Here is a 15,009-nt window from a genome sequence, read left to right as displayed (position 1 = left end):
ATAATATTTAAATCAGCTAAAAGTGCTATCTCCTTCTTCTTTGTAGTTTTCATTACTTTTTTTTTTTTTCATATTCTTTCCTGTTTACCCCTTAATCCTTAAACTGACAGCTGTTTTTAAAGCACTCCACTAGGAAGTTTTGTGCCTCCTTCGGTTTCACCTTCCTTCTCCACTTGCTTGATCTGTTCTGGCTCTAGGCCTGACTTTCTCAGCCTTGACACAATGACATGTGAGCTGGACAACTCATTGCTGTGGGGTCTGCCCTGAGCACTGCAGAATGTTGAGCACACTAGATGCTAATGGCATCCCCCCGCCCCGTTGTAACAATCGAAAATGTCTCCAGATGTTGCCAAATGTCCTCTAGGAGACAAAATTGGCCCAGGTTGATAGGAAACACCCTGTCCTGTCATGTAACAAACTAAACACAAAGCTGTTTGTACAAAAACTTCCCCAAGGTATTGTAGTGGTCTTGTTCACAGTGTGATTCTCTCTGGCTGTAGATGAATTCAGGTGCCTGCCTTTTGCTATGTGGCAGTAATCTCCCTTCATCCGGAGATAAGGATTCTGGGCAGGTGCGTGATTCATTCTGGCTTCTAGCGACTGCCATTCTACCTTGTAACTGGATTTACCCCATCCATACCCTAACTTGCTCCACACTTCCTTCAGTTCATACATAACCCTGTAATGTGTCTTTAATTATACAGCTATGCTATCTCAAGTGATCACTTCATTTCTAAATACAACTTAATGGACTTTCTTCCTGGCTTGCTTAACAGTATTACCATAATATTGAGCCAACAGCTCTCTTTATTTTCCAGCTCTTCTTTCCAAAGTAAACCATAAATTGTCCCACTCCTTAAGTTTACGTCATCTTCTTTTGTCCCTGGCATTTAGATCACTGAAAAAAATGTCATTTGGAGCCATCCCCAGTCCGTTTAGAATCAAGCTTCCCACAGCACAATTCCTAAGCAGGCACTTGTCGACTCTACCTCCTAATGTTTTGGAGTTTTTTGTTTACTTATTGCATTTTGTGTGTGTGTGTGTGTGTCAAATATCCTCATTTCAATGGTTCTGTGATTTGTCCTGTTCTGCTTGTATATTTTTGCATCTATCTTTTCTTCTTTGTGTGGTTTGCTTTTGAGATCTTTAGCAAATTCAAAGAAGGTAGAGACATCCTAGGAGTTCTCTGGCTTTGTATCTTCCTCTTGCTATGGAGACTGATCCTTTATTTTCTTTTCTAAAATGATATATTTAAATTTCCTGATATTTTAAAGAAATTAACTGGTATGAATATTTTATTTTGTAAATGCTCATTCCTGGCTAAGCATACCAATGCTGGACACTTTGTACTCCCAACTCAAGAATGAAACATTTCAAAAATTTGCAAATTTAATTTACAGTTTCACTTGTTGATCAAAAGTTGTTCCTCTTTTGTTGTACTCAATCTGGTATCCAACTCTGTTATTACCTCATTCAATGTTATACTTACATCATCCATAGCATTATAGTATAATTACACTGGAGATGCACCTGTGTTTACAGCCCATTTGGTACCACTTATTATATATGCTGTACAACTTCAGGTAAGTTATTTAACCTCTCTGAGCCTTAGCTTTCCCATCTGTCTAAGTAAGATTTTATTTGCCTATTTGTCAGGAGTTTGTGAGAATTAAAATAGATATGTAAAAAGGGCCTTGTGGACTTAAAAAAACCTACACAAATGTAAAATTTTACTTTTATCTCCTTCTGATTACCTTCTTTCACCCCAGCAGCCTTATCCCTGACATGCCTTACAACTTTGCCCACCCCCCCACAGAGCTCTTCCTTCAAAATTACCTTGGCTTTTGACGTTCCCATGAACCTCTATTTGTAGGTGATTAGTGAAAATGTTCTAATTTTATAGACGAGAAAAATGAGGTATAAGTAAGAAAAAATAAGGAAGTGCCATGCTTTAGTATGTAGTCTAAGTTTTAAACACACATATAATTGCACTATGGTTCAGATTCAAACAGCCTCTAAAAACCTGACAGCACCTCATCGAAAGATAGCATTAGAATTTTACAGGTTCAAAGTAGCCTGTTCATTAATAATAGGTAAAGATCCAATTGCTTTGGATTTCAGATAAAGACCATTATATTACTAAGCATTAAATGGTAATTTTTTTTTAAAGGCATTCTTAGTAATTCTTAGTACATTTCTATCTCTTCTGAATTGGACTCGGAACTCTATTGAACTATGAGCACTTACCTTTTCTAATTCTTGATCTTGCCGATTCATAAGTGTTTTCCAGTGTTCATAAAGCTCAACATCTTTGGTCTGAATATCCTTCAAAGTTCCTTCTCTTAGGACACTTCCATCTTTCATGGCTATGATCTAAGGAAAGCAGATATTCCCAGAAATTTGACAAAAAGCCTTGACTGGCCAAATGAAATACCTTCATTTCAGAAAGCATTTCTCACTGTCTCTATTTATTTATATGACTATAATACAAAAATGAACAAAATTCTTTTCTAAACTCTTACCCAGTCAGCATGCGTCAGATACTGTAATTTGTGAGTCACAAGAACGAGTGTCCTTTTGTCATCTTGCAGGAATTTCAAAATCCCCTCCTGCATTAAGTGATCACTTAAGTGAATGTCCAGGGCTGAGAATGGATCATCCTGCAGTCAGTAAAATGGGGGAAAGATGGACGTTTTCTATACTTTTTACATAACTCAATTCCTCTAGAAAGTAGTAATACAAATAATTAAGGGCAAATTATTCCCTAAATCTAATTTATTTAAAAAAAGGGATAAAGACAAACTACCTGTCAGGTACCATGCTTATTACCTGGGTGACAAAATAATCTGTACACCAAACCCCCATAAAAAACCACAATTTATATAACAAATCTGCGCATGTACCTCTCAACCTAAAATTAAAATTAAAATTAAAAAGAGGCAGGAGAAAAACAAACAGACAATGAAATAAAGTTAGAAGTACCTGCAGGTGAAAAGAAAAACAGACTTTGTATAATTATTTTAAAAGTAAATAATATTCCAAATGTTTTGAATTTTTATAGAATCTGAAAGTTCAAAAACCATATTACTCAGCAACCTATAATAATAGAGCAAAAGAAAGAATGAAAAGATAATTGTAGTTGAATTCTAGATAATAAAAATAGGTCTAAAAAATGTTAATTGGGCCGGGCATGGCGGCTTATGCCTGTAATCCCAGCACTTTGGGAGGCCAAGGCAGCCAGATCACCTGAGGTCAGGAGTTTGAGATCAGCCTGGCCAACATGGTGAAGCCCTGTCTCTACTAAAAACACAAAAATTAGCCAGGTGTGGTGGCATGCACCTGTAATCCCAGCTACTCTGGAGGTTGAGACAGAATCCCCTGAACCCAGGAGCGGAGGTTGCAGTGAACTGAGACCGCGCACCAGTCTGGCGACAGAATGAGACCATCTCAAAAATAAAATAAAAAATGAAATGTTAATTGGATCACATCAGGACTTACTTAATGGGAATATTCTCAAAGTTAAATGAGGTAATATATATAAAGTGCTTAGTATGGTACTGGATATGTAACTGACATTGGATAAATGTTAGCTACTTTTATTATTATGTATAAGAATAGCATGACTAACACTTACTTGATGACAGTTGTTCTAGGGAGAAAGTTTTCATCCACTAAGTGATTAAGATATTTAGAGAATAATTTAAGAAATCACATTAATTGCCTTTTTTTGTTGTTGATGACATCACTACAAATTATTTTCATATATATTTCATTCCTAAAATGTTACATAGAGCATCAAATTACATGTTTCACATTTTTGGATGTTTAAAAGAGGAAAGCTAGAAATTACCAAAGAAAACTGAAATGTTTCCTCAAATCTATGAATTAGAAAGCAAAGTGACCTGAAGGGAAGATGCTGCAACAGGTATATAATCACCCCTTAGAAGGACCAGAGTTGGCAGAGAATGAAAGAAATTGAGGGAGCACTGACGAGACAAAAGTGGTTAAAAAATGGTGGAGGTTTCTGGTAAAGAACTGGGAAGAGTTATCAGAACAGTGGGGAAAAAAGTTCATAAATGTCTTTCTCATTATCCTTTTTCCATTGTTGTTTCTCCAATATGTAAAATGCAAACAAACTTCTACTTTGTCTTATGGGCCCAAGAAAGAAATAGCTGGTTCCTCATATTACACACAGGCTACATACTGGGATATGTAGAAATTACAATTCTGCAAATTTTCTATTGAGCACGATCACAGTCTCTCTACAGATAGATTGTATTGCTTAATAATCTGAATAACAAAAAAACAGAAGTAATTTCTATTTAGATAGAAATGGAAGTTTGGAAGTTAGAATAAATGTATATATGATCATTATAGATTGTCATATGATTGATTAGCTCAGTAATGTTTCAGCTTTCCATCGATTTGTCTGCATAGAAACTATATACAATATGGCTTTATTAAAGCATTTAGGAGAAGGCTTATGCAAAAGAAATATTAGCAAAGCATTTAGATAGTTAAAGGGTGATTAAGAATTATAAGAGCCTTTAAAAAATCAGTCTGCTGGATATCAAAATTGTGAATAAATGGGTGATATAATCAATGTCCTCAAATGGCTTTTATAGAAATGGACACAATTATCTTGATTGTCGTGAAATTTCTTTGGATGACATGGGAAATATTTCAAATCTTTCATAACCTCTGGAACATCTTAATGCACATCAATTATTTCTGAAATGTTGCAATAGGTACTTTGTATAGGAATTTGAATTGGCCTTCAACTGCTCAGTGATTTTCTTTTTAAAACCATCATAGACACTAGCTCCTTAATTGTCATTTTGCTCCTTTTAATAACAAGAAAAAAAGTCTTTTCTAATTATTAGATTTTTAAATAACTGGTAGAAAATTCTACCACTAATATATGAAATTTCTTCTAACATGGAAGTTATGATGTAACTTTGGAATTACCTAAAAATGAAAGTCAAGGTACAAATATAAAGTGATATCTCCACAGCAATGGAAAAATATCAAGATTACACTGACAAAAGTGTCTCCATTTCCATCTCCAACAATGCAGCAAGGATATAATTACCAAGATTTAGCAATCAGCAAATTATTGGTTTTAGAAAAGCTGATGACTTTCACAGTGAAAATCTAATTGCCTTTGAAATAACTTTCTGCTTCTAATTCCATTAAAAGCCCAAGAATCATTTGTGATGCAGACCAAACTATCCTGAAATACTTCTTTCTGAGAATTTTTCACAGAAAAAATGACATGAATTAAAAATAATTTTTTATAATAATTAAATTTGACTTTCCACAAAATTCTGGATTAATCAATTAATTAATTAATTTTGAGATGGAGTCTCACTCTGTCACCCAGGCTGGAGTGCAGTGGCACCATCTTGGCTCACTGCAGCCTCCTCCTCCCAGGTTCAAGCAATTCTCCTGCCTCAGCCTCCCGAGTTACTGGGATTACAGGCACACATTACCACAGCCAGCTAATTTTTTTTTTATTCTTAGTAGAGATGGGGTTTCACCACGTTGGCCAGGCTGGTTTCGAACTCCTGATCTCAACTTATCCACCTGCCGCAGCCTCCCAAAGTGATAGGATTACAGGCGTGAGCTGCCACGCCCAGCGTAAATTCTGATTTTACATGTTATAAGTTAGTAAGGCATAACCAAAAGTCCATTATCTCTAAATTAAAAGGTCCAAATCATAGTTATGACCACTCTTGCAGGCTGGCGAATGTTTCAAACTCAGTCACTTCATCTGTAAAATGGAGATAATAAAGAGACCTGTGAGAAACCACATTGGACTGCTGCAAAGATGCAACAAAATAAAGTAGGAAAAGTCTGTAAATCCTTTCCAAAGTGATGCTTTATTATTATCTTCTTATAAATAAAGCTGTGGTAGATTAACATTGTGCTTCCCCTTCAATGCATCACAGTGAGAGTTTAGCATCTTCTAAGCATCTCTTAATAAGGAAGAGTGCGGTGACTAAGAACACAAGCTCTGGAATCCAGCCACCTGACTTTGTATCCCTGTTTCACTATTACTATCCGTGCGACTTTGGATAAGTTATCCCCAAAAGCCTCAGTACCTTCATCTGTGAACAGTAATAATAACAACAATAGTAATAACAACAATAATGTCAAACCTAAGAGAGTTATTATGAGAATTAAGTGAGCTAATGCGTATAAAGTACTTAGAATCACGTGTAGGTCACGGAACTATCATTTTTATGCCATAGCTTCATGGTGGGGATTTGTGGTGTTTTTTTGGTCAAATACAACCTTTTAAACAACTTAAAAATTGAGGCTTAATGGCTTGAGAATCATGTCTCAAGATTCAACATATATAATAAGATTATGAGGAAATACTTCCTTTAAAGAAAGCAAATTTGCCAAATAGCTAATTGAATGAATGGTCAGTTCTTTGTTTTCAAGCTTGTATTATTTATTCTGCTATGCATATGTATAGTCTTCATTAATATATTCTCTTCTGTATTCAGTGAATGTGCTCAAATAGTATATTCTTTGTACGAATGTAATTTTGGAAATAATTTAATATATTCATTGATACAGCACATTTGCAGATGTGATAAAGTTTTCAAAAGTAATATTTTGATACATAATTAAGACATTTTCATCTAGCTTTTATACTGTGTCAAGGCTAAGATGATAAAATTTATTTAGACAAAATGTAAAACTATTCAAGTGACATGTACAAGTAAAATCCTTAAAGATATAAGTAATGCCTTTTTCTCAACTCTATTTCCTTTACCCAGCATAACAGATGGCATTGGGGATGTTCACTGGATATTAATAGGTAGAAAGGAGGAAAGAAGAAAGGGAGGGAGGAATAAAGAAAGGATAAAAGGGAATGAGTGAGTAAAGAAGAAAGGGTAAAAGAAAGGGAGAGAAAAGGAAAGTACAGCAATAATTTCAGAAAATGCCAGAGAATCTTTGCTGACTAGAAAGCCAATACTCAAAAGACATGCATTTCTAGCCCAAACTCTGTCATTCACTAGCCATCAGCCCTTGTATGTTTCATCATTTAGCCTGAGGATACCATCTACCCTCTCACAGCACTGTGATGAGAATCAAATGGGCTAATACTGTACTTCATGAATTTTTAAACAATGGAAGTGTAAGATATTATTACTTTTGAGGAATTTTAAAAACACATCCACAGCATTCTATTGCTGCTAAAATGTTTTTCAATAGGTTACAATGGCGTATAAGGCCTAGATTGTAAGATCCAATGGTTTTAAGGTTATCTGAGCTGATCAGTGTGCGTCTAGCACAGAATTTTTCAAAGGGACACTTATAAACACTATACATCAGGGATTAAGAGAAGTTATACAAAATATGTCATTTGTTGAAGAATTGAAAATACTATGCTTGCTTAGCCTAGTGAAATGTAAGTTTAGACAAGTTATGACAATATTAGAATGTTGAAGTATATATACATTTTTTGCTGCAGAAGTAGAGTGCAGGGTGATGAATAGACAGTACTTAGATAACTTTCCAATAATAAGAGCTGTCTGTGGTAGAAAGAATAATGGCCCCCAAAGATGCTCAGGTCCTAATCCCCAGAACCTGTGACTGTGTTACCTTATATGTCAAGTAGGATTTTGCAGATGTAATTAAGACTAAAGACCTTGAGATGGGGAGATCCAGACGAGCTTAAACTAACTATATGCATCCTTAAAAGCAGAAAACTTTCCCGGCTATGAAAAGAGGAAGACATGACTATGTAAAAATAGTCAGAGAGACGTCATGTTGCTGGCTTCAAAGATGGAGGAAGGCAAGCATGAGACAAAGAACGTAGGCAGCTTGTAAATGCTGGAAAAAGCAAGAATATTGACTGTTCCCTTCCCTGAAGGGAACACAGCCCTGCAAACACTTTGATGGACGTCTAATCTATAGAACTATAAGATAATATAATAAATCTGCATTGATTAAGCCACGAATTATGGCAATTTTTTATAGCAGCAACAGGAAATTTATATACTGTCCAACAAGGAAAGACTGCCTTAAAGGTGAGCAATGTATCTTCGGGGAGAGTCATCAAGAAGCTGTTAAAGTGACGCTAAAAGTCATATTGTAATGAATAGGTGGGAACTGACAATAAGTTAACCCTATAATTTCTTTGATTTCCATGATTCTGCAATTGAAGTAGGTCAGAGTCACTGAATCGCAACAGCAGTAAAATGAACTGGAGTAGAAAGCCACACCCAGGGGTCCTCAGTCCCTTTCAGATTTCCAAGTCAGTTCCTCAGGTTCAGTCAGTAATTGATCCCAAGCTTCAAGAAGTCATTTCTAAGGCCGGGCGCGGTGGCTCACGCTTGTAATCCCAGCACTTTGGGAGGCCGAGGCGGGTGGATCACGAGGTCAAGAGATCGAGACCATCCTGGTCAACATGGTGAAACCCCGTCTCTACTAAAAACAACAAAAAATTAGCTGGGCATGGTGGCGCGTGCCTGTAATCCCAGCTACTCAGGAGGCTGAGGCAGGAGAATTGCCTGAACCCAGGAGGCGGAGGTTGCGGTGAGCCGAGATCGCGCCATTGCACTCCAGCCTGGGTAACAAGAGCGAAACTCCGTCTCCAAAAAAAAAAAAAAAAAAGAAGTCATTTCTAGCAGTAGATCCATCCATTATTGTACAAAAGAATTTACAGCCAGGTGCAGCTTATGCCTGTAATCCCAGAACTTTGGGAGGCTGAGGTGAGAGGATCACTTGAGGTCAGGAGCTCAAGATCAGCCTGGCCAACACGGTGAAACCTATTTCTATTAAAAATGCCAAAAAAAAAAAAAGCTGGGTGTGGTGGCACACACCTGTAATAACCAGGTACTGGGGAGGTTGAGGTGGGAGAATTGCTTGAACCTGGGAGGCGGAGGTTGCAGTGAGCCGAGATTGTGCCACTGCACTCCAGCCTGAGTGACAGAGTAAGACTGTGTCTCAAAAAAAAAAAAAAAAATTACAATTACATAGGCTACTGTTAGATCCTGCAATGGCTTTCATGCTGTTTTGGGGTTTTCTGGGAGGATAATTTTGGAGACAGGTATTAGGGAGATGAATTAGTATATTCAAATTCTGCTACCATTCCCAATAACAGATACAAATTCAGTGGGAAACTCCAAAATCAACTTACTATTTGAAGAAGTTCTAGAGATTAGATCGAGTAAAGATTCTAAAACTATTCTGGGAACCAGATTTATAAGTGGTTAATAATTGTGCGGAAGGAGAAGGCAGGGATGCCTTTACATACTCTGCCAGCATCTCCCCATTGTCTACTTGTATGCTATTTTAGGTAAGTCCTGCTGGAGAGACCAAAATAGAGCGAAATTATAATCGACATAACTATCAAATTTTATTTCTAGATCCATGGGTAGAAATATGTTATTAGTTCAAGATGAAAATTATTCATAGAGCTTTTAAAGACATAAACTTTAGACTGTACCTTTACAGATTATGCCACAGGTCTAGAGCAGAACCAAGATTTCTACAGTTCTGCGAGCATCACAGATAAAGCGTATCCACAACCTGAGTTGCACAGCGCTGGAATGGGATACTATGCTTACTTACCCCTGTGTCTACCAAGAGTATATTTTCTGGCGTTTCTTTCCTTGTCATCAAATATAAATAAGACGACTTATGATCCTGCCTAGTTGATCCAATATCATCCAAATTCTCTTCCTGGTTAAGAAACTCAGATAAGCAACCACTTAGGGCATTTCAGTCTCTTGGATACCAATCTGGATCCCCCAGCTCTCAAGATATGCTGATCTTCTACTGATCTACTGATCTCTACTGCGAGGATTTATTTCCCCTAAATACCCTATGACTTCACAAGTTAAACCATCTTTCCTTGAGTTACTTGACTTATCTTTTTAAAGACTCATTTGTTCAGATGGAAGGATGAAATAGAAATAAAATGGAAAGCCATATTCTTACCAAAAAGACAATGTTGGTGTTTTGATACAGTGCTCGTGCCACACAGATTCTCTGCCTCTGTCCCCCACTCAGGTTGATGCCCTAGAGAAAAGACACCCCAAATATCCATTTTTTATATTAGTAAATGATCTGTTGGTAATATTACCTTAAAATACAAATGTCTTTTTAAAAAAATCTTAAATTATTAGTAACTTATTAATTAAATTGTAGTAACACTGGTATGAAAACTGTCTACTGGTCAACAATTCTCAAATTAATTAAGATAGCTTTAGACTGATATGGTTAATCCTCCTTTCACTGTAATAGAGAGCTCTGCTGTAAAGAAGCATCAATCACCAAAACACTTGCTAGGAAATGCAAACAACTCCAAGATTTTTTCTTATTTCCTGAATTATGTCTGTAGTTTACTTAACATGCATATTAAGTACTAATTATACATTTTTTAAAAAAAACTAGTATTGAGCTCCTAGTATGTGCCAGACTTGCATAAATGGCTTTACTTTTTTTTTTCTTATTCTTCATAGCAATTGCAAGATGTAAGTATTGTTTTTATTTTACACATGTGGAAACTGAGGCTCACAGAACTTAAGTTCATTCTCATACACACTGCGGTATGTAGCAAAAAAAAAAAAACAGCCATTAAGAACAAAGGCCACAGAGCCGGACTAATCCTGGTGATACCACTATCTTGGCAACTGTGCAAGTTCCTTAACCTCTCTTGGCCTTGATTTTTGCAGCTTCACATGCAGATAACGATAACACCCATAACACAGATTTCTTGTGAAAATAGATAATGCATATAAAGATTCTGCCCAGGACTTATAATGATTAAAACATTTAAGACATTGTTATTCTAAGCATTATACGTATAAATATTTTTCAGCTTGTCTGAATACTATGACATCAATGCAAAACACGGTTACACAAAGAAAAAAGAGCACTTTAATAAGAATAAATAGATTTTAACAAGATTGGGAGAAGTTATTGAAAGTAATCTCAGTTTTCAAACCCATTACAGCAAGCTCCACGTAAGCAAAATAATTTGCTCAAAGCCAGGAACTATGTTTTACTTTTCCTTGAGAACTCTTAAGTGACTTGTACCATGGTAAGTATACAGTGATTACTCAATAAATATTAATACGTAAGAAAGAATGGCATCCAAAGACTCCTGTCCTTGCTTTTCTGGAACGTGTCACTGGGACAACATACAACTCCTAAGCTCTCAAATTTCATGATTCTCTATTAATGATTAGAGACAACCGGAAGACTTTTCTAGATTTTTTATTCATTATTTAATGAAACTATATATAGCTCACCCTCTCTCCAATTTCAGTTTGATCTCCAAATGGTAATAAGTCAATATCTGGTTGAAGAGAACAGGCATCTGTGACAGCTTTGTACCTTTGGGAGAAATGATTTTGAATTTTTAGATCTCTATTAATACATTGCCCATAAACTAAGTGCCAAGTTCAATACTTCAGAAGCTGAAATAAAACATTTGCTGAATTACTTATTACATGCCAGTTTCTGCACTACATTTCTGGATACAAAGATAAATAAGTACTGTTTCCCACTCTTTTTTTTTTTTTTGGAAGATGGAATCTTACTCTGTTGCCCAAGTTGGAGTGTGCAGTGGCACAATCTTGGCTCACTGCAACATCCGCCTCCCAGGCTCAAGTGTTTCTCCCGCCTCAGCCTCCTGAGTAGCTGGAATTACAGGTGCACACCACCATGCTCAGTTAATTTTTTTGTATTTTAGTAGAGGCGGGTTTCACCACATTGCCCAGGGTGGTTTCGAACTTCTGAGCTCAGGCAATAAGCCTGCCTCAGACTCCCAAAGTGCTGAGATTATAGGTGTGAGCTACCACGCCCGGCCAGGTTCCCACTCTTAAAAAGCTAGTTCACAGAGCACAAGACTGATACAAAAACATATGATGATAAGTTTACCTTGTTAGGTGTTATAATGGAAGTGAGTACAAAGCATTCCTAGAACACAGAGGCAGAAGTGACTGACCATTCTGAGAATTTTCAGAGGAGGTAAAGCGTAAACTGTGTTCAGAAAGTTGAGTGGTAAGTTTTCAGGAAGAAAATGAGTAAGGAAGCTTTAAGGAACTTGAGAAAGTAAAAAAGCTCATGGTGAATGTGAGGGACGGAGGGAGGTTCATTATGGCTAAAGCAGAGGTTGCGAGTAGGTGTCCTTGTACATTGTCATGCGTGCTGAAGGGAGGAGACAAGGGAGACAGGACTGACAGTGCTCAAGTTCCTGTAAGGCTGGGACTGGAAATCAGATGAACTGGAAGTACAAGGAAGCGTGGGGATTGAAGGTACTGGGGGAAATGGCCATGATTTTATTTTCTTAGTCAATTCATCTTAAAATAGTAGAGTCATTCTTGATCTTCCCTCTTCTTCTTCCTGTTGATATCTGTCCATTGTTACTCTTCAGTTTTTTTTCTCAACCTCCCTTCTTTTACATTTCTACTGTCATTCCCAAGTGTAGACAACACACACTGCATGCCTGGGTAATTATTCCAACTAACTCATAAATAGCTCCATGTATATGTATATATACACATATGTGAATCTGTATATACAGAATGCATATCATTATAGCCGATTGGCTTTTAAGCACCACCCCCCCCCCCAATCTGGTCTCAGCCTCCTTAATCTCTTTCTTTCTGGTTTGCTCCTGGGTTCTAAAGAATCCTGAAAAATTTAGGTTTTGTCTTTTGTATGGTCTACTTTTCTCCTCTATCCTCCTTCCTCATGCCTCTCCACTTCTCCACTTACCTTTCTCTCCTTAGTTTTCAAGGCCCATCTTAGGGTCCTAAGACCCCTCTTGTAAGAGTGGCTCAAGGAAAGGGTCATACCTTCTTATGTGGCAATGGTACTTAAAAGATGCTTGAAAGATGGCATATTCTGGCTGCTCCAAGTTACCAGACCCCTGAGATCCTACATTCTTTTTCTTTTCACAGTTAAACTTCCTTTATGAAATTTACTTGAATTTTTCCTTCTTTATCTTTTCACCAACTTAAGCAACACTCCCCCACTCCCACCCTCCCCAACCCACAGATATACACTTCAATTGCTTTTAGTCTTGCTGCACAAATTGTTCTCAATAAGGGTACAAGATGGGCTGGAACTTCCAATGTGACTTCAAAGAACTGATTCAAAAGACCTTGGTGATGATAAAAACGAGGCAGCATGGAAGAAAGTACCAGATGTAAAGTTTCCAGAAACCATTGTTCATTCCCAAACACATCAGAAAGAGTTCTAAACTTTATGTGTTCAAAATTACCTCTGTTTGTTAAAAGGACTTCCAAAAGTAATATTTTCTTCTACTGTAGCATTTAATAGCCAAGGCTTTTGAGCTGCATATGCCACAGAATACCTGTTCCTACTGAAAAATGAAAAAGAAAAACAAAATACCAGGATTAGGCAAGAGTACTGTGCTGTGTATGATTTTCCTATAAATAGAGAAAATAAAATTAGTAAAGTATCTCAAACACAGAAACGGAAAACTTCTAAAAGAGAAAAATTAAAAGACTACCAACCTTACTAAGAAATGATTAAATATGCCACTTAAATTAAAAGGATAAGGATTGAATCAAAATGTCACATGTATAAAATTTGGTTTTGCACACTGAAGACGTGTTTTAAGGTCTAAACAACTAATTAAAATTTCCTTTTCTAAAATGACTCTAATTTAAAAAGTAATTAAAAGATTAATAACAACTTACTCTCTCCAATAGCCACAGATATTTTTCTTTATACTAATAGCAGTTTACTAACCACACATTCTACATGCAAACCTTAAAAACAGATGTTAATTGATATTATAATTATTGTATGGGTTTGTGGCTTAAGCACATTAACATATTTCATGGTAATAGATAATACGTAAATATTTCAAAACAAAGAATATCTTAAGGAGTCCCTGAAACTTTCAATATTGAAATCATGTATTTAAAAACTGCATATTTCAAAATATATTGAAATAGTTTATATTTTAAAAAAATAACTCCCTCCCTTCTTTTGACTTGCAAATTCTACCAGACATCTGTACATCAGACTCTAATTTCCAATAGTTTCCAATAGTGAGCTGAAGAGGATGATGGGATAGGAGTGGGGTCGAGGGCAGATCAGTTTAAAAGTCAGATTTCCACAGTTAGTTCATGATCTGTGAGTACTAATGAAGGGAATATGGTTAAAAGTGAGCATGGTTAAAAAAGAGAGTAGTTAGAAATGTTCAATGATCTTTCTAAAACATTACATCTTAGGAGCATAGGAGACATGATAGTATATAGTATGCTAGTAGTCTCTGAGATAATCATATGTACAGTAAAACAATGGTTCCCAACCTCTGACATATCTGCTTTCCCTTCCCACCCCACTTGGGTCCTTAAGGTTTTTTTTTTTTTTTTTTTTCCTTTTTAAGTAGATAAAGCACTTGGCTCTTCATCTCTGCCTTACAAGTGGACCCCACTGCTGTTCAACTCAAATCAATATATGTATTAGTTCTTACATTTTTATTTTATGAAATCCCAAGACTGAAAACAGTTTGAGTTTCAGCCAAAGCTGGACACGTGTGACTCAGTCAGAGGAAAACAGTTGACACAAGGAGCCACTTTGTTTGGTAAAGGAATTCTTTTAGCAGTCTGCCAAGGTTGTGAACCACTGCTGTTGGAAATATGCTAGCACACTTTAATAAATAACTATACATCATCAGAATAAACAAAATGAGATTAAAGAGATTAAAGTCTGAGGAAGGAAGTTATTCTTATTAAACTCAGGTTAAAATAGAAATAATACCTTCTGGTTGCTTCAAAAGAAGGCTCAGATTCATTTACACTGCAAGTATGGCAAACAATGTTCATTAATTATGAAGTATAAATATAGAACCAATGTGCTTACACAACAGGTAAGAGACACAATAAACATTGGACATATTAAAGGGCTACATTTCCCAAATGGTTTTTGATATTAATTTCAAAGACAAACCACATAAATATTCTTCTTTATGTCTTCATCAGCTAGGAAGTAATTACT

At 36.3% G+C, this 15,009-nt stretch overlaps 1 protein-coding gene across 6 annotated transcripts in view; it reads right to left on the bottom strand.

Moving 5' to 3' along the window:
- The window catches only part of ABCC9 (ATP binding cassette subfamily C member 9), a 147,751-nt gene that overhangs the window by 58,595 nt on the left and 74,147 nt on the right, over nt 1–15,009 (bottom strand). For 4 of the 6 annotated variants that reach the window (XM_032287599.1, XM_032287591.1, XM_032287584.1 and 1 more), the window contains exons 19-24: nt 14,773–14,811; nt 13,259–13,360; nt 11,280–11,364; nt 9,964–10,044; nt 2,523–2,660; nt 2,248–2,373 (exon numbers count right to left, since the gene is read on the bottom strand). In XM_032287599.1, coding sequence (XP_032143490.1) covers nt 2,248–2,373; nt 2,523–2,660; nt 9,964–10,044; nt 11,280–11,364; nt 13,259–13,360; nt 14,773–14,811 — 571 coding nt within the window. The remainder of the gene's footprint in view (nt 1–2,247; nt 2,374–2,522; nt 2,661–9,963; nt 10,045–11,279; nt 11,365–13,258; nt 13,361–14,772; nt 14,812–15,009) is intronic. The other 2 variants (XM_032287614.1, XM_032287607.1) reach the window with 1 other exon arrangement.

Source organism: Sapajus apella, unplaced genomic scaffold (assembly GCF_009761245.1).
Source record: "Sapajus apella isolate SASKATOON/1434 unplaced genomic scaffold, GSC_monkey_1.0 scaffold2, whole genome shotgun sequence".
Classification (NCBI taxonomy): Eukaryota; Metazoa; Chordata; class Mammalia; order Primates; family Cebidae; genus Sapajus; species Sapajus apella.
This window is presented reverse-complemented; position numbering and strand designations above follow the sequence as displayed.